Raw genomic sequence first — 22778 nt, 5'->3', positions numbered from 1 at the left:
TTACAAACAACAAAATGACATCAAATACATACCTACCAACAAGTGAATCTAAAAATCAAGTGAGTAAAAAATCTGAAGAACAGAATAGACTGGTGAATATAATAGAATCAGGGGCATAGAAAGGGAGTGGACTGACAATTCTCAGGGGAAAGGGGGTGTGAGGGGTGCGGGAAGAGATTGGCCAAAAATCTTACACCTATGGATGAAGACAGTGGCGGGGAGTAAGGGCATGGGGTGGGGTGGGGAATCAGGTGGAGGGGGAAAAAAAAGAGGAACACCTGTAATAATCCGAACAATAAAGATTTATTAAATAAATAAATAAAATACTCGCGCTTCATGGGGTGCATCCCTCCTCCACGCTGTTCATCTGGGAAATCAACATTTCACAGCCCTTCATGAAAGAACTGATTCAGGCAAAACTCATCTATGGATGAAATTGTCAGCTGGAAGGGTGAGGGAGGATCCGCACAAGGCGGGCAGGCCGTGGCCTGGGGGGCCCCAGCCCCTGCTCCTCTCCGCTCTGCTCACCGAGGCGGGCAGCACTTGCCTCCGAGGGAGGTGCCATATGAAACCACAGCACCTGCCAAGGAATCTTATCCCACAAACAGAATCTGAATCCAATCAAAACTTCAGGTGTGAAAGTGAAAATACAAGGGCTGGAGGAAGTTAATTGGCACTCTGAGGAGGTAACTGACAAATGCAGAGTGGAGTGATCCACAGGAGAATGCCTCCATGTGGGACGGTAATAAACAAAAAAGAGGAAGAGGACTACTGTCCCTTAAACTTAGGAGACTCAACATGCAATGTGTACCCAGCCGGCATGGCTCAACGGTTGAGTGTAGACCTATGAACCAGGGTTCTCGATCAGGGCACATGCCTGGGTTGCGGGCTCGATCCTGGTGCAGGAGGCAACCAATCAATGATTCTCTCTCATCACTGATGTTTCTCTCTCACCTTCTCCCTCTCTGAAAACAATAAAAAAAATGAAAAAAATGCAATGTGTAGATTTTCTTTGGATCCTGATTTGAACAAATCAATTACAAATAAGACATTTTTGAGACATGATGAGACTTGAATATGCCTGGTTATTAGACACCACAGTGCTATTTCCATGTTTGGGTGTGCAATGGCTTTATGGTTATATACTAACTGTTCTGTTTGAAGAATGGGATGCAGCCTGGCCAGTGTGGCGCAGTGGTTGAGCATCGACCTAGGAACCAGGAGGTCACAGTTTGATTCCTGGTCAGGGCACATGCCCGGGTTGCTGTGTAGGAGGCAGCAGATCAATGATTCTCATCATTGATGTTTCTATCTCCCTCTCCCTTCCTCTCTGAAATAAAAATATATTTTTAAAAAAAGGAATGCGATGCATACCTAAGAATGAAGGGGTCAGTGTCATGAGGTCTGCCATTTGCTTTAAGATACTTAGCAAAGGAAAGGAACAGAAAGGGATCAGAAGAAGCAATGTGGCAATACCTTGGTAACTGTTGAAACGAGATGTTTGGCACATCGGGCTCATTAAGCTATGCACTTTTTTTTTTTAATCCTCACCCGAGGATATTTTTCCATTGATTTTTAGAGAGAGTGGAAGAGAAAGACAGAAACATCGATGTGAGAGAAACACATAGGTTGGTTGCCTCCTGCATGTGCCTGAACAGGGCCTGGGTGGGGGAGGAGCCTGCAACCTGGGCATGTGCCCTTGCCCGGAATCGAACCCAGGACCCTTCAGTCCTCAGGCCAATGCTCTATCCACTGAGTCAAACCATCTTGGGCTAAGCTATTCACTTTTGAGTTTTTGAAAATGTGTTCAGGAGAAACCAAGAAATACATATCTATCAACAAGTGAACCTAAAAATCAAGTGAATTAAAAACCTGAGGAACAGAATAATCTGGTGAATATAATAGAATCAGGGGCATAGAAAGGGAGTGGACTGATAATTCTCAGGGGGAAAGGGGTATGGGGGGTTCATGAAGAGACTGGACAAAAATCATACACCTATAGATGAGGACAGTGGGGGGGAGGTAAGGGCAGAAGGTGGGGTGGGAACTGGGTGGAGGGGAGCTATGGGGGGGAAAAAGGAGAAACAATTGTAATAATCTGAATAAAGATTTATTTAAAAAAAAAGAAAATGTGTTCAAATAAAAAATTTAAGTATTACATTATTGATCACAAATTCTGAATAAAATATAAAATTATACCATGTCTTCACACAGTGCTACCCTGTTTTCCCGAAAATAAGACAGTGTCTTATATATATATATTTTTAAATATATTTTATTGATTTTTTAAAAATATATTTTATTAATTTTTTACAGAGAGGAAGAGAGAGGAGAGGGATAGAGAGCTAGAAACATCGATGAGAGAGAAACATCGATCAGCTGCCTCCTGCACACCCCCTACTGGGGATGTGCCCGCAACCAAGGTAAGTGCCCTTGACCGGAATCGAACCTGGGACCTTTCAGTCCGCAGGCCGACGCTCTATCCACTGAGCCAAACCGGTTTCGGCTATTTTATTGATTTTTTACAGAGAGAAAGAGAGAGGGATAGAGAGTTAGAAACATCGATGAGAGAGAGACATCGATCAGCTGCCTCCTGCACGCCCCCTACTGGGGATGTGCCCGCAACCCAGGTACATGCCCTTGACTGGAATCGAACCCGGGACCCTTCAGTCCGCAAGCCGACGCTCTATCCACTGAGCCAAACCGGTTAGGGCGAGACAGTGTCTTATATTAATTTTTGCCCCCAAAGATGCGCTAGGTCTTATTTTCAGGGGATGTCTTATTTTTCCATGATGAAGAATACGGTACACATTTATTGTTAAATGAAAATAAAGGAAATTTATTACCTGTATACGGTACGGTAGTACAGTAGTTGTCAACACAAACCAGACAAACTGTGAATCCTACAGTATCAAGAAATTACTCATTTATTCAAGGACAATCATATCATCATCTTCTGGACACATCATCATAACAATCCAATTCCTGAATTTCCTGGTGAATTTCTTGTGACTCCATTTCTTTCAGAATCAGTGGACCAAATCTCTCATGTTTAGCAATAGCACTGTCTTTAAATGAGTACTTCTTGTCAAGGTAGCCTGCTCGCAGTGCATTTGCAATGCAACTGTCAGTGATTTTCTCCTATGAATTCTTCACCCAAGTCACAACTTCTTGCAGTTTAGGTTTCACAAAGTTTCCACGCTGATTTCTCTCCATTCTATTTTCAATGTAGTCATTAATTTCCATGCGCAAATTGTCTTTGAATGGCTTGTTTATTGCAATATCAAGAGTCTGGAGATAGGCCGTCATTCCTGCGGGAATCATTATCTGATCTATTTTTCTTTCGTGAAGAAATGTCTTCATGTCTTTAGCGCGGTGAGTGCTGGCTGCATCCCAGACTAGCAGACCTCTTCGGCTCCCTCACATAACAAGCGGCAGCATTAAATCGACCCACTTCCTTATAACTGCTTGTGTGGCCCAGGCTTTTTCAGTTTCAAGAATAAAAACGCCCAAAACACGTTCAATCTTTTCCTTCTTGCCCTTAGAAATGATTAAAGGTGGGATTTTAGTGCCATCCAGACGAATTGCCAAAATACAGGAAACACGTGCACTTTCGTAAGCAGTGGAGGGAATGTAAGCTAAGGAGGCACCCCGCTGTTCAATTGTTTGAGATGATTGGCCCATAAACACTGCAGTTTCATCCATAGCAATCATGTTGGAAAGATTGTATTTAGAGAAGTCAGCATCATCCATAAAGGACTTGAATGCAAGTGCTCACTTAATAACTTGAGTATCTTCCAACCTAAACAATGTTGGTAGATCTTCTTAAAGACAGTTCACTTCGCTGAAGGAAATTATCCAGCCAGTGTTGTGATGCTTTGAAGTCTTCGGGGGCTATGTCAAACTGTGGTGCCATTGCAAGGGCAAATTCTTGAATCTGAGCCCTATTCACAACCAAAGCCTTTGCTCTCCTGTCAACAACCCATTCACAGATCAGGTCTTCCAGCTCGGAAAATAATGGTTGCCGACCTGATCCACACTTGCGCTTTTTAGCATTTCCCTTGTCCACTTGTTCAATGAGGTTACCATATTCTGCTCGCCATTTTCGGACCAATCGGATACTCAACATCTTCTCTTTGCAGAAAGCAGTAAGATTTTGGCCCCAAGAGTCTTCCACTATTCCTTTCTTGTATTCCACGGAGTAGCTTTTTCTTTATGCGCTCATTTCTAGGGGTAAAAAAAAGGAATTGGGGTATCAAGGTGGGGGGAGGGGGATCACTCAAAATGACACGGGGATCAGAGGGCGGAATCAAAATGGCACAGGAGAATCAGAGGGGGGATTACCATTTTAGTAACCCCTTTTGATCCTCCTGTGTCATTTTGATTGTCCCCTCTGACCCTCCTGTGTCATTTTGATTGTCCCCTCTGATCCTCCTGTGTCATTTTGATTGCCCCCTCTGATCCTCCTGTCATTTTAAGTGATCCCCCTCCCTCCACCCCTGTGCCACTGAACACCTTCACCAGACATTCCCCCTACCCCTTTATCAGACATTTTCCCCCTGGGGCCTGCCTGGGGACTGTCACTGGGCTTGCTGGGGCCTGGATCTGGGCTGGAGCAGGGTGTGCCACTGACTGAGAACCTTCAGTCATCATGAAGGCGGCTGCGAGCATCAGGTAGTGTCACCAGAGACAGACCAGCACTCACCACCTTCGCCGCGTGCTTTAATCCTCCTGTTCTTCTACACGCATCTGCGAAAGTCTCCTCCTCTCTCCCGCCCCGCGCTCACCGCTCACTCCGACCTCCGCTCTGCCTCCACACAGCAGTGACGTCAGGACTCCGCGTAACGTCACTGGTTGCTAGACGCCAGTTGGGGCGGCCCTAGCGACCAGTTTACGGTAAATTAATTTTCATTCTGAGACGGAGCCTGGGGGCCTTATTTTCGGGGGATGCCTTATATTTCTCTCAGAAGGAAACCTGTAAGTAGGTCTTATTTTCGGAGGATGTTTTATTTTCGGGGAAACACGGTATTATCCCACCTCTTACGTAAGGTAGGATAAATTACCCTGACATTTGCTAGAGAAGCACTTGAAACAAACTTTATTTTTAAAATATATTTTTATTGATTTCAGAGAGGGAGAGCAATAGGAACATCAATGATGAGAATCACTGATCAGCTGCCTCCTGCACTCCCCTCACTGGAGGTCAAGCCTGCAACCCCACCATGTGTTCTGACTGGGAATCGAACTGTGAACTCCTGGTTCATAGGTCAATGTTCAACCACTGAGCCACGCTGGTCGGGAAAACACTTTTAACTGCAGCTGAATGTGGCCCTCATCCCTTTATGTGAGAGACATTCTTTTTTTTTAGTTAATTTGAGAGGAAAGAAGAGAAACATAGATATGAGAAAAACATGGATCGGTTGCCTCCTGCACACACCTGGACCGGGGATTGAACCCTCAACCTGGGTATGTGCCCTGACCAGGAATCAAACGCACCACCCTTCGGTGTCCGGGCCAACCAACTGAGCCAGGGAGTGTGAGATGCTCTTTCCTCGTGTCCAGCTGTTGTACTTTCTTTCCATCGGGAGGAAAGCATGTCTTCCCACCACCTGCAGCCACCCAGGCTCTTTCCCCAGCATCTGCTAGAGAATGAAGATGCCGTTTCTCGCCAAATCTGTTTGTGTTTGTTCGCCTGGCTGGCCTGGGGCAGGCCTGCCCTCCGCACTGTGGGCCCCAGCTCCCTGCCTCCCAGAGGACAGGGCCCACTCACCTTATAAATACCAAACTTAGCAGGTTCAAGTATCTTACGGGTCCCCTCCCACTGCGCGTTGCCCTGTGAGGGTCAATGTGCTTTCGGTGAGAGGATGTGAAAGGGAAAGGAGAGTTGATTTGCCCAAGTCGGATGTTCTTTCTCAGGCAGCACCCCAGCGCCCTCTGCAGAGCCCATTCCCAGCCCACAGTGTCTACGAGGGACAGACATGCAGACGGTCACGGACAACCAGACTCCACACATTCGTTCTCCTTCACTAAGACAGAGCGCTAAACATTTTGATGCACAAATAGTCAAGGTCGGTGGTGCGTCTAGTAGTCCCTTCCCCTGAAAGCAAGCATCCTGCCCGCCAGGCGCTTCAGCAACCCTCTCCACAGCCGCCGTCCTGAGCGGAAGCGCAGCCTTCCTCAAGTCCCTGAGTTCACATTTATTCAGCCCACAGGCCCAAGGAGGGATCGAGCCAGGTACCTGAGGGGCAGGAAGGGCAAGGCCAGCACAGCGCTATGGAAAGGAAGCACTTCCAGGTGGGGCAGGACTTCCCCAACTGGAAGTGTGCGAGACGCCTAACGGAGCGATTTCCCTGTCAAAGAAAACTTGATTTTGCAAAAGGCTAGAGACTAAGGGAAGGTGGAACTGTCTTTTGGGCGCCCGGCGACCCTCCGCAGGCCATGGTCCTGAGGCCGCCAAGGCCAGGGCCTTCTCGCTGTGGCAGGTGTGCAGCTCAGAGTGTCCCGTACACGCTGACTTTGGCCAGGGAGATGCTCTCTGTGCAGTAGTCGCGGCCTTTCTCATATAGGACGAAGAGCTGGGGGGCCTGGTCCGCCCCGCCCACACCGCCCTCCAGGGCTGCCAGCGATGAGTAGCCACTGGGCCCTGGCCAGAGCTGGACTGTCTCTTTCCTCCAAGAGGTACCATTGCTGAAGCTCCAGCGCAGGGTCAAGTTCACTCCTGGGGAGAGCAGTGGAGTCAGGAAAGTAGGGTCTCTGCCCAGGCCTTCTCTAGACAACAGGCCCCAGCCCCCCACCCGCAGACACTCACGGAACTCCGGGTGGGCTGGGTTGGAGAAGAAGACAATGCCCGAGCTGGTGGCTACAGCTCCTGCGGCAACCACAGGGTCCACCAGCTCAGGGTCGAAGGTCACATCCCGGGGCCTCAGAGTATCACAGGCGTCATAGCTGCGGAGGATGATTCGGCAGTGGCAGTGGTAGTTGTTCTGGTTCCGGGCGTTGATGACAACTGAGCCGTCCGGGAGCTCATAGGGCTGAGGAGAGAGAACAGACCCAGGGCGGGGTTGCGAGAGGGGCTGTCCCTGAGCCCAGGCTGGCAGCTGGGAGGGGGCGGAGCCATGGACTCCTGACCTGGCACTCATCAGGGTTGAAGTCATTTTCCCGCTTGGGCTGGCCATAGGGGATGCCGCTGACCCCACTGCCATAGCGCCAGGAGGCACCGTGGTCATCGCTGAGGAGGCAGAAGACCCCATCCCGCTCCAGCGTCCCGTGGCCACACACGATGAGCCGACCCTTCCGTGGCTCTCGCTGTTTCTGTGGGAAAGGGAGCTGCATGTCACAGAGGGAGACCCGAGGGGGGCTCAGAGGCGGGAAGCGGAACCACCCGGTCCTAAGTGTGGGGACACATGTGTTCCCCTTCAGTTCTGTTGCTTGCTGGGGGGTCCCCGACGGATCTCAAGCAGCCACAGCTGAATTACGCTCTTTAGCAGAATAAGCTCCTTTGGAACATCCAGGACCAGGGGCGGGCACTAGGGGGTGGAGCTTGCTCTTCCCTTGGCTTGTCACTCACCACGCTGCGCCATGGCACAGATGTGTGTCCGCTCAAGGAAGGGGTGTTTTTTTCTAATTTGCAGCCCTGTTGACGACCACTGGGTGGGAAGTTCCGTCTTCCCACTCCTCCCAGGATGTCCCTTTCTTCCAAGGGACCCCACCCAAGACAGAAACTGACTTTGCAGGCACTTCTCCTGGGAAGGAGTCCATGTTGGGGTATCTCCCAGACTCCCCACCAGGCACCCCCTCTACCCATCCCAGGACAGAGACCTGAATGCCAGAGCCCGGTCCAGGGGCAAACATCTCGGTGCCGATATCCAGGGAGAGGTTCCGGGGTGGGCTCCAGGAGACCCCATCATCCTTGCTCCACACCAACATGGTGGAGGCCACCTGGCAGCCGGCCTTGTGAGCACAGAGGGAGTAGAAAAGGAACACCACTCCCGTCTCCACATCGCTCACCACGGCCCCCAGGTTCAGCCCATCAGGGGTCTCCCCATCGTCCACAATGAATGCTGTAGGAGACCATGTGCTGCCTGAAGAAAAAAGAAACAAATGGGACCACACAGAACTGAAAAGCTTCTGCCCAGCAAAAGGAACCATTCTCAAGATACAAAGGGAGCCACTGTGCGGAGGACATATTCACTGATGAGATATCGGGTAAGGGCTGATTTCCAAAATGAGACATATAGAAAGTGCTCACAGTCACTGATCATCCGAGAGATGTCAATTAAAACAACAATGTGATACCATCTCACACCTCTCAGAATGGTTACCATCAACAAATCAACAAGACAAGTGCTGGCGAGGATGTGGAGAAAAGGGAACCCTCGTGCACAGCTGGTGGGAATGCAGACTGGTGCAGCCATTATGGAAAACAGTATGGAGTTTCCTCAAAACATTAAATATGGAACTGCCATTTGACCCAGTGACCCCACTTCTAGAAATAAATCCTAGGAAACCCGAAACACCAATCAAAAAGAATGTATGCTCCTTTATGTTTTCATAGCAGCACAATTTACAATAGCTAAGATCTGGAAACAGTCCACGTGCCCATCAGCAGATGAGTGGATAAAAAGCTGTGGTGCCGAAACCGGTTTGGCTCAGTGGATAGAGCGTCGGCCTGCGGACTGAAGGGTCCCGGTTCGATTCCGGTCAAGGGCATGTACCTTGGTTGTGGGCACATCCCCAGTGGGAGGTGTGCAGGAGGCAGCTGATCGATGTTTCTCTCTCATCGATGTTTCTAGCTCTCTATCCCTCTCCCTTCCTCTCTGTAAAATATCAATAAAATATATTAAAAAAAAAAAGCTGTGGTACATTTACACCATGGAATACTATGCAGCAGTAAAAAAGCTTACCCTTTGAGACAGCATGGAGGGACCTGGAGTGTATCATGCTAAGTGAAAGAAGTCAGTCAAAGAAAGACCAATATCACATGATCTCACTCATATGTGGAATCTAAGTAACAAAATAAACTGACGAACAAAATGGGCTCAGAGGGATGGAAGCATGGAACAGAGGGACGGATCTCAGAGGGAAGGGTATGGGGGTGCAGGCAGAGAATAACCAAAGAGCTTATATGCATGTATGCAAAATCCATGGATAGACAATAGTGTGGTGAAGACCTGTGAGGGTGGGAACTAGGTGGAGAGGGGCAATGGGGGGAAGTAGGGGACACCTGTAATCCCCTCAACAATACATATTTAACCATTAAGAAAATAACAAAACGAGAGCTGAAACCCAGGGTGCGCCTCCGCAGAAGCCCTTTCAACCAGGCCCTGTAACCTGCCGCTCCTGCTGCGGACCGAGGCCTCCCAAGGGCCGGGACCACAGACCTGTGCTTCCTGACCTCTTGGACCTGAGCTGCTCTCCGCTTGCTCATTCCATCCAGCACACAGCTCCTCCCTGCCCTCAAACACTTCCACCTCAGGCCTTCCTCCAGGCTCACCCGCCCCTACATTGTTCCCTTTAGTCTCGCCATTGCCTTTAGCCTGCTTCCCTGTCTCCCCGAGTAGAATATAAGCCTGCCAAGCTGGGTTTTTGCCGATTTGTTCGTAACTGTATTCACAGAACCTACCCCAGTGCCAGGCATACAGTCAGTGCGGGATAAATGTTTGAAGGAATGTTCACCTCCGTGGCGATCCCAATTTCCAGATCACTGTCCTGAGCACCTTCTCTCCTCAGATGCTCTCTCCCCCGGGGCCTCGGCTGCCAGCTCTCCAAGCTGCCCCGTCCCCAGGGCCCTCGGGCAGGTCAGGCTGGACCGCGCCCCCCCCCGCCCCCCCCGCCGCCCCCAAACTAGCCCCGGCTCTGACCCAGGAAGATGTATACCCTGGTCTGTGGACCTCCGCAGAGCGATGAACTTGGCTCCCTCGTCCGACGTGGACATCTTTCTGGCCTCGGCAAAGGCAAGGAGAGTGCCCCGCGGGGTGGCCGTGATGAGCGGGATGCGGAAGGTGTCCACAGCCCCGATCCGCCGCCCGCTCACCCACAGCAGCTGCTCCATGGTCACCAGCGGCTGGACCTGCGGAGGGAGGTGGGGCAACGCGGACACACGTGACTGGGGGTTTAGGACGGATGGGTAGCGGTCAGGCTCCCCTGGGAGAGGCAGGTGTGGGATCTCGAGTGGGCGCGGGTCCCAGAACAAGGACGGGGAACCCCGGGGAAAGGTTGGAGGGAAGCGGGGGCTCGGAGCGCGGGAGGGGCTGCGAGGGGAGAGGCGCCCTCGGAGAAGAGGGGCCTCAAAAGGGGAAGGAGTGCGAATGCGGAGGACAAGGGCCTGAAGACGGAGGGGCTGTGAGCGGATGGAGGGGCGGGGCGGGCAGTCCCGCGGAGAGGGGCTCAGCAGCCCGCGCGGGCACTGCCGGGCGTGGGCCGCTTGCGGGGTCGGGATCGGGATCGGGGTCGGCGGTGCGAGGGCTGCTCACCAGCCTGAAGTCGTTCTCGTCCCCCGCCGCGGTCACTGCCGCGGACAACAGCAGCGGGAAGATCGCGGCAAATACCTGAACCCCATAGACTCCCCAGAACCCCGGCCTCCGCGGCCTCTCGGGACCGCCCAGGAGCACCGAGCCGAGCCGCTCGTCTATCATTTCTCCCCGCGGCGGCCGCAACCCTGGCCCCCAGGACTAAACCCGGGCTGGAGTCAGTCAGCTGACCCTGGCCCTTTAAGCACTCAGGTGTCACCTCCCGACCCGCCCCACGCCCACCGCTCCGCTGCGCTTCTGCGACTCTAATTGGCCCCAAACACTCGGACTCCTCACGTGACCCCTCAGCGCCTCTAAGGTAGCCCTCCTATTGGCCCCCTTTGAAGCGCCGCAGCTCGTGACCCGGGCGGAATGAGGAAGGGCCGGGATGACTCCTCAGAGCCTTTTGATTGGTCGCAGCAGCTGGGGCGCGACCTAGGGGCGGGGCCTACTTTAAAGTGCGGGGCGGAAAGGGTCTCATTGTCAAGGACGGAGTAAGAGCAGTACCAGACTTTTTGCGAAAACAAAATATGTATCAATCTTTAATAGCATCTTTTTACTACAAAATCAAGACCTGAGCGGGAGGGGAGGCTGGGAGGCTGCGCGCGCGGGGGCGGCGCCGGCTCAGGGCTTCTTCCTCTTGCCCCCCGGGGGCGCGTCGTTCTTCTTGCCGAGAATCTGCAGGAGCGCCTTGGACATGAAGTAGGGCCGGGCCGGGGAGCCGTCGTTCCGCTCCAGGTCTTCCACTGCGCCGCAAGCAGGCCCTTAGCGGGCGGGGGCGGACGGCGGCCCGCTCCGGGCTGCCCTCCGCCGGCGGCGTGGCGGTGCAGGGCGCAGGTTTGGAACTCTCAGGGTGGGTCGGTGCAACTCCGTCCCCTCATTTGTCAAGTGGGATCATGATAGCACATCCCACCCCGTGGTCAGGTTCGCGGGGACCGCATTCCCCCTGCGCGGCGCGGAGCCGCACGACCAGAGCCTGAGGGGTGCCCACAGCCTGGTGAGGGGATCCCGCTCCCCACAGCCCCAAGGCCAGCCCGCACTTCCCCGGGGTTTCCCGGGGGACCACAGGCGGTCTCTCCCCTGGGGAACTCCTTGGAGTAGCCCCCCAGCTGGGCGCTCACTTCCCCTTCTCACCCAGCCTGTACCCTGACGTTGGGTGCAGGTGCGAGGGTGCCACTCACGGAAGCAGAGGAAGAGCGTGTCCACACACATGCCAAAGACGCTGAAGAAGCCGCTGGCGATGACGTAGGCCCCCAGGACGGAGATCTGCAGGACACAACCTGTTAGGGTCTCTTTGGTGAACCAGGGGGTGCGGCAGAGAGGGGGAGTCACTCACCATGATGGGCAGCCAGTAATAGTTGAGGGGGCCGCTCTCAAAGTCTTTGCCCAGCCCCAGGAGGCGACCGGTGAAGAAAAAGAAGGACAGGACCCCTGCGGGAGGTCAGCGTCACCCTGGGAGCCAGCTCTCCACTTCCCCGCACCCCTGCCCGGTGCTGGCAGCTCGGGCCTGGTCCTTACCGACACCTCCCACCACCAGCAGCTTCCCGAAGAGCAGCAGCAGGTCTGTGACCTTGTCCAGGACCACCACCCTGCACGGGGAGAGGTCCGGGCTGGATGGAACTGCCTCCATCACTTGCCGTGACAGAGGCAAATGGACATGGTTCCCATACAGGGTGGAGGCCCTCTGAGCACAGCGGGGGGGGGGGCCCTCCCCCCAACAGGCGGGCGGGAGACCACGGGTGGGGCAGCCTGACCTGACAATGTTCCGCATGAGCAGCATGAAGGCGTCTCTGGCTGAGACACAGAAATTCTTCCCGTAGATGGCGATCTGGGTGAGATGGGAAGGTCAGTCACCTGTGAGAGCTCACCTGGGCCGGGCGGGGCCGGCCACCGGCCCTGGAGCAGGGGCTGCTCCTGCAATGGGCTCACCATGATGTATGCGTTGCGGTTCAGGAACTTGATAAACTTTTCCAGACACCAGAGGCAGCACTTGAAGCAGCACATGATGCAGCGGGCCATAGGGTTCTGGGCGCCTGGGCGGCAGGGACAGAACCCGGGACACAGGTCCTGAGCGCCTCTCCCCAAGGACTCAGTTGCTCAGCTGGGCCTTCCCCAGCCCCTGACCTTGGCTCACCTCTCAGCTTGTGGTCAATGTACTCCAAGATGACCCGCGCTATCTGCACAAGGGTCAGGATGAGGGCCCCAAAGGCCAGGGACCCAGTGTGGTAACTGCCCAGGGATTAGGCAGTCAGAGGCAGCCCCGACCCCTGGGACTCCCAGGCTCCCAACCCCACCCCTCCCCAGGCTTACCGCAGTGTGCGGATGAAGGCAGTGCTTAAGGGGAAGGTGGGGATATCCCGGGGCTTGTGGAAGGCCCAGTAGAAGGAGGCAAAGGCCCCAGCCAGGACACACTGGCCCAGAGCCAGGACCCAGTTGAGGGTCCAGAATAGCCCCAGGACCCCGTAGATTTGCAAGTTGAAGAGAGAACGTTGCACCAGGCCTGTGGACAAGTAGCCCTGGAAGACGCACATCAACCCTGGGCACGAGGAGTTCATGGGCTGAGCCTGGGGAGCACAGACAGGTCCATTCCCAGCCAGCACCTGCCACTCCCAGAGTGGAAAGAAGCAAAGCCTCCCCCAGCTGGGGAAGGGGCTCCTTCCGGGAGACCCACTGCCAGGTTCTAAGTGGGCTGGTCTCGCCTATTGTGTGAGCATCAATCTCTCCTTTCCGTCTCTGGGTGAGCACAGGAGTTCCCAGGCCGTGTGGTGTGGGCCAGGCCTTAATGGTGTGTGGGGACCGTGGGGCCAAGGCCTGGCTCTGGAGAGCCTGGCCCTCGATCAGCTGTCCCCTCCCAGAGCAGCCTCTGCAACTCCAACCAAAATTCTTTCCAGCAAAATTGAGGAGACTGGGTATCTGATGACATTAAGGGATTATTGTTAATTTTGTTGGGTTTGATAATGGTTATAGTGGCTATGCTTTTTTAAAGTCTTATCTGTTGCCCTAGCCGGTTTGGCTCAATGGATAGAGCAATGGCTCAATGGCCCTCGGACTGAAGGGTCCCAGGTTTGATTCCGTCAAGGGCACATGCCTGCATTGCAGGCTTGATCCCCAGTAGGGGGTGTGCAGGAGGCAGCAGATCAATGATTCTCATCATCATTGATGTTTCTATCTCTCCCTGTCCCTTCCTCCCTGAAATCAATAAAAAATATATTTTAAAGAAGTCCTTATCTGTTGAGATCCATCCTGATATGTTTACAAGTGAAATGGCATGATGTCCAAAATTTCCCTTAAACTCTAGAAAAAAAAATTTGCACTTAGGGGTAGGGGTGAGATGGATGAAACGAGAAAGTCAAAGGTGTGGAATCTGGGTATGGGAATTCTCTTCTTAGTGTGTGTTTGAAAAATTTCCAATAATAAGTGAAAAGCATAGAAATAAAAAACAACCCTTTCCAGCCACTGTGACAGCCTTGATAATTGCTGGGACTGAGTGCATGTTTGACATTTTGTAATAAGAAAATGCACTTTCCATTTGTGTGTACCTGCGGGCTGTGTCAGCCTCCACAGCTAGGTCCTGAGCAGGCTGAAGCAAGCACAGGTCATCTGGGGCTTTGCACACTCAGTGCTTGGCACATAGGGTCCTTCGCAAACAAAAGCAGGCCTCCCTCTCCTTTAGAGTGGGGGCCAATGCCTGTGGGCAGAGTCCGGTCCCACTCAGAGCAGGTGGCCACAAAAAAGCTTTGAGGACAGTCAATTCCTAGAGGTCCAGGCCACCCCCTGGGAACCTCAGGGGGAGCCTGGCAGCTTCTCTCCCAGACCCCGCAGGGCATGGCAGGGTGGCTCACCTGCCTATTGCCTAGGGCAGTGTGTTCCCAGGGAGGAAGATAAAAAAACTAAACAAAACCCACAGCTATCAGCACTAATCAGGCGCTGGGCTTTGTGCTAAGCACTTCGAAGTCACTGCATGGTCCTGAGAGCCCGGTATTATGAGGGTATTATGATTAGCTCCACTTTATAGAGGGGACTGGCTGGGGTTTGTGGTCCAGCAGAGGAATGTCCTGGGGAGGGCAGGGCCCTGGCATCCAGCTTCCTGAGGCCTGGCGCTGCCTCAGGCACAGCACACGGCCTCAGTGGCCCTCCCTGGCTCGGGCAGGACTCCTGGATCTGGAGTCCGCGGACTGGCTCCCTTTCGGGCTCTGTTGGGGCCTGTTGTGTGACCTTGAGTGAGCCTCTGTCCTCTCTAGTCCTCGGTTCCCACTGCATAAGGAGGCATTTGTCCCCTAAGGTGCCCTCAGCCCTACTGGTGCCCCTCCACATTCACCCCCCAAGCCCCTCACCATGGGGTCGCACGATGCATTCAGTGGCACTGCCTCACAGCTGGGGAAGCTGGCGTTGGGTGCCCAGAAGACATACTGAGGTTGTCCTGAGGTGGCCAGGTACCCAGAGGGACGTCAAGGAAAGCATGGCCACACCAGGTCTCTGCAGGTGCCCTCCACAGGGCCTTCCCAGGTGCTGGTGCCGGATGCTCCCTGGCGAGGCCGGACCTCTGCCTGGGCTCGTTCTTCCACTCTGTCCCCGGGCCATGCTGTGCATGCCCAGAGAGACTGGCACCTTCTCAGCACTAAGGTACTGAGTGGGCAAGTCCTTCCCTTTCTGCCCTCTGCCAGCACGTACACCAGGAGGGCTGGCTGTGTGGGCAAAGGATACAGAGCAGTCATGGCCCAGTAGGCAATGCAGACGAGCAGGAGGACAAAGGTGACCAGCGGGTAGAACAAAGTGGACATCATCTGTCCCATAGCCCTGCAGGGAAGTGAGCACTGTCCACCAGCAGGCCCGCCCCGGCCCCACCTCTGCCCCAGGGCCTGTTCCACCCCGGGGCTGGGCACGCCTAGGAGCTCCCAGTGAACAGAATTCAATGAATGAGGCTCAGGGGGCCCTTAGAGGAAGTGAGAGTCTCAGAGAAGCCCCCTGGACAGCTTCAGGGAAAGTAAGGTAAGGGAGTCCTTAAAGTGGTTTGTTGACCAACCTAGCAGGTGGGTCTTGGTTGGGAGCAAGCTGCTGCTTCCCCACCCTTCCTGGGTTCCCACCATCCTGCCCTCCATCACCATGGCAACAGTGACTGCCAGAACTGCCCTTCTTGAGGGCCTGCTTCATGCTTGAGGCCTTGATGAGATACTCACTTCATCCTCAGGGCACCCTACAAGGTAAGTATGCTCTCACCCCCACTTCACAGATGGGTAAACGGAGGCTCAGAAAGGCTGTCACAGCAGTATTAACAACTGCACTATTCTGCCCTTCTTCTGCAGGGCCCTGCACCTGCCCAGCCGCCCACCGGCCACATCCTGCCCTCTGCCCGCCTGTCTCGGGTAGGCCCTGACTTGCTGGCCTCCTTCAGGAGGGCGATGGCGATGCGGATCCGCTGCCGCAGGAAGATGAGCATGAGCAGCAGGAGGCCTTCCAGCACAGCCAGCACGATCACTGAGGGTGGACAGGGCAGAGGGGCGGTCAGGGGCAGGGCAGCCCTTTGGCAGTTGGCATTGGGAGGGGCGGGGTACTCACGGGCCACCAGCCAGGTCTCCTGAACACTGTGGTAGGCGCCGAGGTTGGTGGTGAAGCCCAGCTGGGTGATGGAGGCACCCTGGTCCCGCAGCACCTGGTACTCCTTCCAGCAGTGGTAGATGCCATATGCTAGCACCCCCAGCACCCCTAGGATCAGGACCAGCACCAGGGGCCCAGCCACCAGGCGAAGAAGCAGGAGAAACAGCAGGCTCAGGATGAGAGCCACGCCAAGGGCACTGTAGGCAGGAGGAGGTAGGTGAGGGTCACCCCAGGCCCCCAAATGCCTTTCCTCACACCTCTATAGTCTTCAGATTAGACCCCCTTTCTATTATAAATCCTGTTGGGCTTGGGGTCCGTTCTGAGCTCTGGCTCCTCCTCCTTTGTCTACAGACTCAGTTTCAGACACTGGGCTGGAGGATGCGGATCAGGGAGGGAGAATGGAAGGAGAAAGCGGGCAATTTGGTGACTCACGCAAGAATCCAGTACCAGGATTGGGCTAAGTCTTCAAAGATCTTAACGCTGATGTCACGGGCATTGAGGCTGTCCAGAAGACCACTAGGGAGAGACAGAGTCCAATAGGGCTGTGGTTGGAAGGGCAGAGGGCAGAGCTGTGGAGGCAGCGGTACCCACCTGATCCCCTGGTTGATGGAGGTGTTGCCAGAGATCCCTGGGAACTCGAACTGTGTACTATTGGGGTATGGAAAACAGCGCCCCAGAGCTGGAGGAAGAGAACAGCTACTGCGGGGGGTGGGGTGGGGGGGCCGGCACAGAGCTTTGCCTTGAAAGTCTCTGGCCGCACCTCAGCCACAGCCCTGAGGGGGGCAGGAGAGATGGTCTGCTCCCCTCTGAGAGCTGTTCTTGATTCCACAGCAAAAGGAAGCTCTGGCAGGGAGCGCAGGCCACGCTGCCTTCACTCTACGTCCCCGTCCTCCCCTCCCAGGGCTGCCGCCTCACACTCTCCTTTGCTCTGGGCTGGCTCTTAGGAAACCTCCACTTCCTACCTTGCCGTCCATCAGCCCTCCTCTGCCTGGGTGCCAGGGAGCCATGCACAGCGTGGGCCTTGTCATCCCAGAGCCCGAGCCACTCTGCTGCTCAGGCTCCTCCGAGGCTCGGCCCTGACCCTGCTCACCTCACAGCCAGGCTTCAGGCCTCCCGAGCTGTCGCTCTTGCTGCGCCCCTCTCCCTGTCAAGCTCCATCCTCGCCTCATCTTGCCTCCTGCAGGAGGCTTGTGCCTTCTCCTTGGCACCGATTACATGCCCACAGCATTTGTCGTCACCCTTACAACGTTGCCAGGTAAACTTGGCATTGACATTCTCAAGAGAAAATAAGGCTTGGAGAGGTTGAACAATTAGCCCAAGACCACACAGCTAGAAAGTGCTGGAACTTAAGTCCAGATCTGACTTTGGAGTGTTCATTTGAGGTACTTCCTATTGTCTTTATGGTGAGAACTGGGTATCTTTTCTCATGCTATAAATATTTTTTCTTTAAAAAAATAACATTGACTGCCCCGGCCGGTGTAGCTTGGTTGATTGAGCATCATCCAGTATACTGAAAGGTCACTGGTTTGATTCCTGGTCAGCGCACATACCCGGTTTTTTTTAAAAAAATATATTTTATTGATTTTTTTATAGAAAGGAAGGGAGAGGGAGTTAGAAACATCGATGAGAGAGAAACACCAATCAGCAGCCTCCTGCACACCCCCTATTGGGGATGTGCCCGCAATCAAGGTACATGCCCTTGACTGGAATCGAACCTGGGACCCTTGAGTCTGCAGGCTGATGCTCTATCCAGTGAGCCAAACCTGTCAGGGCTGTTTGTGTGTGTGTGTGTGTGTGTGTGTGTGTTTAAATATGTATTTCTTTATTGATTTCAGAGAGGAAGGGAGGAGGAGAGAGAGAGAAACAGCCTATCTAATAAAAGAGTAATATGCAAATTGACCATACCTCCGCTACACCCACAAGCCACGCCCACCAGCCAATCAGGAGCGAGTATGCAAATTAACGCAACCAAGATGGCTGCAGCCACTGAGCGAGCAGGAGACTTGGGTTTCCCTGGCAATGGAGGAAGCCAAGCTTCCTGGCCTGCCTTGGCCTCCGCTTAAGGCTACAAAGTTTTAATTATAGAAGATAAATAAATTCCAACAAAAATGGCTGTGGCCACTGAGGAGCAGGAGGCTTGGGTTTCCCCAGCGATTGAGGAAACCAAGCTTTCCGCCCACCCTGGCCTGCCCTAGCCTCTGCTCAAAGGCTACAAAGTTTCAATTATAGAAGATAAATAAATCCCAACAAAAATGGCCGCAGCCACAAAGCTGGAGAGAGCAGGAGGCTTGGGTTTCCCTGGCGATGGAGGAAGCCAAGCTCCCGCAGCCCTGGCCTCCGCTCAAGGCTACAAAGTTTCAATTATAGAAGATAAATAAATCCCAGATACCAGGGCCTCCGCTTGGGTCGCCGGGGGGCATGGCTGGCCTGCAAACCACCACAGGCCCCTCGCCCAGGCCACCCCATGCCCCAAGGGAACCCCCACCCTGATCCGGGACACCCTTCAGGGCAAACCAGCTGGCCCCCACCTGTGCACCAGGCCTCTAGCCTATTGAATAAGAGTAATATGCAAATTGATCGTCACGCCAACACACAAGATGGCTGCCCCAGGTGGACACAAGATGGCTGCCACAAGATGGCCAGCAAGGGAGGGACCAGGTCTGCAAGGGAGGGCAGTTGTGGGCGATCAGGCCAGCAGGGGAGGGCAGTTGGGAGGGACCAGGCCTGCAAGGGAGGGCAGTTAGGAGCGATCAAGCCTGCAGGGGAGGGCAGTTAGGGGTGACCAGGCTGGCAGAGGAGGGAAGTTGGGGGCGACCGGGCCTGCAGGAAAGGGCAGTTGGGGGGGACCCAGGCCTGCAAGGGAGAGCAGTGGGGGGGGGACCAGGCCTGCAGGGGAGGGCAGTTAGGGGCAATTGGGCTGGCAGGGGAGCAGTTAGGCATCAATCAGGCTGGCAGGGGAGTGGTTAGGGGGTGATCAGGCTGGCAGGCAGAGCGGTTAGGGGCAATCAGGAAGGCAGGCAGGCGAGCAGTTGGGAGCCAGCAGTCCTGGATTGTGAGAGGGATGTCCGACTGCCCGTTTAGGCCCGATTGCGTGGGATCGGGCCTAAACGGGCAGTCGGACATCCCTTGAGGGGTCCCAGATTGGAGAAGGTGCAGGCTGGGCTGAGAGACACCTCCCCCCCTCCACCCATGCACGAATTTCATGCACCGGGCCTCTAGTCAATGATGAGAGAGAATCATTGATCGGCTTCCTCCTGCACTCCCCCTACTGGGGATTGAGCCCACAACCCAGGCATGTGCCCTTGGCTGGAATCAAACCTGGGACCCTTCAGTCCACAGGCTGGTGCTCTATCCACTGAGCCAAGCTGGTTAGGGCCATACCCGGGTTTTGGGCTCAATCCCCAGTAGGGGTCATGCAGGAGGCAGCTGATGGATGTCTCTCACATTAATGTTCCTCTTTCTCCCTCCCCTTCCTCTCTCTCTCAATTAAAAAAGTCATAAAAATAATTTGGTTGTTTAAAGAAAAATTTACTATTGGAAAAAACAGCATACAGAATTAAAATTAGTCAACTGCCACCCCACCGCCAGCCATATTCACCTGTAGCATTGGGTGAACTTCTGGTCTGTCTTCTATGCACGCACCTAAAAGTGCGTGGGCCCTAACCGGTTTGGCTCAGTGGATAGAGCGTCGGCCTGCGGACTCAAGGGTCCCAGGTTCAATTCCGGTCAAGTGCATGTACCTTGGTTGCGGGCACATCCCCAGTAGGGAGTATGCAAGAGGCAGCTGAATCGATGTTTCTCTCTCATCGATGTTTCTAACTCTCTATCCCTCTCCTTTCCTCTCTGTAAAAAATCAATAAAATATATTTTAAAAAATAAAATAAAAATAAAAGTGTGTGGGTGCATACGCCATGCATAGCCTTCGTGGTTGCCACACACTCTCTGAATCTCTCTGATTCCCCACCAACACGCAGCTCCAGGGCAGCTGCACTTCCTGCGCCAGCCACACCCGCGCCGCAGGGCAACTGCACTGTCCTGCTGTGTGACTTCACTGTCCCTGGGCCTGGCTTCCTCATTTGAGCAATAAAGTACAGGCTACCTGACTCTGAGGAGGAGTGTGCTCTCACCTGGAGCGGAGGGGAGGATGAAGCTGGGGCAGAGCTCTCGTTCCAGGCTTTGGAGTACTGGCTGGGGGTGGGGGGAGGGTCAGACACCAGTCACAGCAGAATGGAGTGACCCCCCCGCCCCCGGCACTACCACCAGTCACCTTCCCAACTTCCCCTGCACCCCACCCATGTGGCCCCTCCTTGATGACAGCGATGATGCTGGGGCAGCGCTCACCATATCCCAGGGCACCCCTGGCAGGCAGACAGTCCGGTTTGCAGCATAGAAGACCTTCCCGACCGTCAGTGAGAGCTCACCCTGACTCACGACCCAGGGGGCCGCTGGACAGGAGGACACACACACCTGGGGTAGAGGGCGTGCTGTGGGGCTCTTTCCAGACCTGGGGGCGATCTGGGCAGAGGCAGGTCCCAGGCTCTGACCTGGGGCGTGGGGCATTGCAGGCCGTGCTCAGCAACTGTGATGATGTTGGTGGCCAGGATGCAGCTGAAGATGTTGAAGTACAGGAGATAGGGTTTATCTCTGCAGGAGGGAGGATGGACATGTGTAGGGGCAGGAGGGACGGCTGGGCCTTGCCTCCAGGCTGCACACCTAGCTCCTGGCCTCAGGAAACTCAGGCCAGTTGGAGGTATGAGAGACCGAAAGATCTCCAGTCATTCAGCGCCGCAGATGGTTCAGACAGCGCTGAGCAAATCCACGCTCGCAAATGGTTAAAAGCATGATGAACTCTGGAGCCCAATCACCACCCAGCTTTATGACCTTGAGCAAGGCCCTCTACTGCTCACAGCCTCAGTCCCATCGTGGTAACTACCAGTGCCCGCCATGCGAACGCCATGTAAATGCCGGAGGTTTGGTTGTTGATGGGCCATTTCCTACCTACGAGGACCAACAGCACCTTGCTGGGGTCACCCCTGTGTCTCAGATGGCAAAGTCGGAGCTCAAAGAGGCTGAGCACCTTGCAAGGCCACAACCAGGACCCCAGGCGGGGAGCCAAAGGCCATCTCCAAAGTCTGAAGCCTGTGCACCTGACCCTGGCTCTCCCTCGCCTTGCAATGGGAGAGACCCTCATAAGCCAGCTGCCCAGACGGGAGGCTGCTCGATGTGGCTGATGGGTCCCTGCCCAATCCCCCCTCACCTCCCTCTGGCCCCGTTGGTGTACTCACTTGTTGGCCCCCATGCCGCAGTAGGCCCCGGTGGAGTTCCTGGGATAGAGGACTTGCCTGGGGTCTCCATACACCCACGCTGGACACAGACACACAGAATCACAGGAGGGGGCGGCAGGGACGTCGTGGGGAGCAGCCCTGGGAATCGTCTCTCCCTGGTCACTGCCCCTGCTGCCGCCCGCTCCACGCAGCTGGGAACTCACCCACGACGCCCAGCGCCGCATAGCCCAGGAGGAAGAGGAGGAAGAGGACACAGCAGATGACATCGGTGCAGCCCCTGCGGGAAGGGCCTGCTGAGCGCGCTGGGCGGTGGGCTTCCTTAGGAAGGCCTCCTGGTGGGTGAGCTAGCCTCCAGAGCCACCAGGAAGCACACAGCTGCCTTGCTCAGCTAAGGTTTCTGAAGGGCACGCGCCAGAACATCACGGGCCCGAGCCGCGGCCCCTCCACCACGGCAGCGCCCCGCTCTCCTGGCACAAGCTTCTTACCAACTTTTCAGCAAGTACACGGCCAAGGCGAGGCACCCCTGCCCCCAGCGCCGTTCCCAGAGCTCACCTGCTCTTGATGGGGCCTCGGAAAGAAGGGTCGTGTCTGACAGGCTTCCCTGCGGGCAATGGGGAGCAGAGTGGAGAGCGAGGCACTCGGGACTCTCCCCATTTCCTGTCCCCACCAAGGAAAATGGACAGGGGCAGGGCTGGCAGGAGGGGAATGGGGGAGCGGAAAGGTAGGATCAAGGCCCGCCAGCAGGTCTGCTGCTCACGGTGAATTCCCCAGGTGGCCTTGGGGGGATGGGGAGGGGCCTTTACGGGTCATTTCCAGGACAGTAACTTCCCCTCCTGCCTCCACCCTGGCCCACCTCTCCTTCGTCCCCCCCACCCCGGTGAGGTGGACTCTGTGTCCACCACTTCCAGTGGCCCTCATGCTGCCATCCCGTCCCCCTCCTCTCCCAGGCGGGCAGATGGAGCCACAAGGAGGCCACAGCCCCTCTCCCATCTGCCCCAGGCCGCGGGGAAAGAAACTAGAGCCACAGGCCAACTCCTGCAGGGCCTGGGGAGGGAGGCAGCTCCCTGCACACCCACTCCCGAAGGGCCTGTCTCCCGGCCACTGCCAGTCGCCAGGCAAGCAATCCAAGCAGGTGACACCTGAGCTCGGTGGTTGAGATTGTGGCTGTGTCCTGCTCCTCCCTGAGTACACACAGGGAGGAAGTGGGGCAGGCACCAGGGTCCCTTGTGGGCACTGAGGAGGGAGGCAGAGGGCTGGGCAGTGTGGGAAGAGGTGGGGTCCGTGCTCTGCAGACGCCTGGACTCTGTCCCTGCACAGCTCTTGGACATAAGATCAATGATTGACCCAAAGCTACTCCAGGAAGTCTCCCAGGAAGTCCTCCTCTCCTTCC

The 22778-nt window shown here is 55.0% G+C and overlaps 2 protein-coding genes across 5 annotated transcripts; both read right to left on the bottom strand.

Moving 5' to 3' along the window:
• Nucleotides 1-5106: 5106 nt before the first annotated feature.
• On the bottom strand, nucleotides 5107-10868 carry NEU1 (neuraminidase 1). Its single transcript, XM_080667150.1, has 6 exons — nucleotides 10473-10868; nucleotides 9877-10069; nucleotides 7819-8081; nucleotides 7129-7311; nucleotides 6809-7031; nucleotides 5107-6718 (listed from the first exon to the last, which is right to left on the bottom strand). The coding sequence occupies exons 1-6, from the start codon at nucleotides 10632-10634 to the stop codon at nucleotides 6492-6494; spliced, it is 1251 nt and encodes a 416-aa protein (XP_080523276.1). The 5' UTR covers nucleotides 10635-10868; the 3' UTR covers nucleotides 5107-6491.
• A 162-nt stretch (nucleotides 10869-11030) lies between these two features.
• On the bottom strand, nucleotides 11031-21799 carry SLC44A4 (solute carrier family 44 member 4). 4 transcript variants are annotated; one of them, XM_080664793.1, is made up of 18 exons: nucleotides 21389-21799; nucleotides 20648-20747; nucleotides 20445-20570; nucleotides 20231-20291; nucleotides 16695-16782; nucleotides 16536-16619; nucleotides 16065-16300; nucleotides 15884-15983; nucleotides 15213-15305; nucleotides 14843-14945; nucleotides 12819-13072; nucleotides 12643-12737; nucleotides 12438-12541; nucleotides 12263-12336; nucleotides 12027-12097; nucleotides 11845-11939; nucleotides 11690-11774; nucleotides 11031-11254 (listed from the first exon to the last, which is right to left on the bottom strand). In XM_080664793.1, exons 1-18 carry the CDS (start codon nucleotides 21652-21654, stop codon nucleotides 11133-11135), a joined length of 2157 nt encoding a protein of 718 aa, XP_080520919.1. In that variant the 5' UTR covers nucleotides 21655-21799; the 3' UTR covers nucleotides 11031-11132. The 4 variants fall into 4 exon arrangements, with proteins under 4 accessions (XP_080520919.1, XP_080520918.1, XP_080520917.1 ...); XM_080664792.1 differs by having other exon boundaries at nucleotides 15884-16300; XM_080664791.1 differs by lacking the exon at nucleotides 11031-11254 and having other exon boundaries at nucleotides 11275-11774.
• Between the last annotated feature and the right edge of the window lie 979 nt (nucleotides 21800-22778).

Source organism: Plecotus auritus, assembly GCF_963455305.1.
Source record: "Plecotus auritus genome assembly, chromosome: 4".
Taxonomy (NCBI): Eukaryota; Metazoa; Chordata; class Mammalia; order Chiroptera; family Vespertilionidae; genus Plecotus; species Plecotus auritus.
Note: the sequence above shows the minus strand (reverse complement) of the source record. Positions and strands in the feature narration are given on the sequence as shown.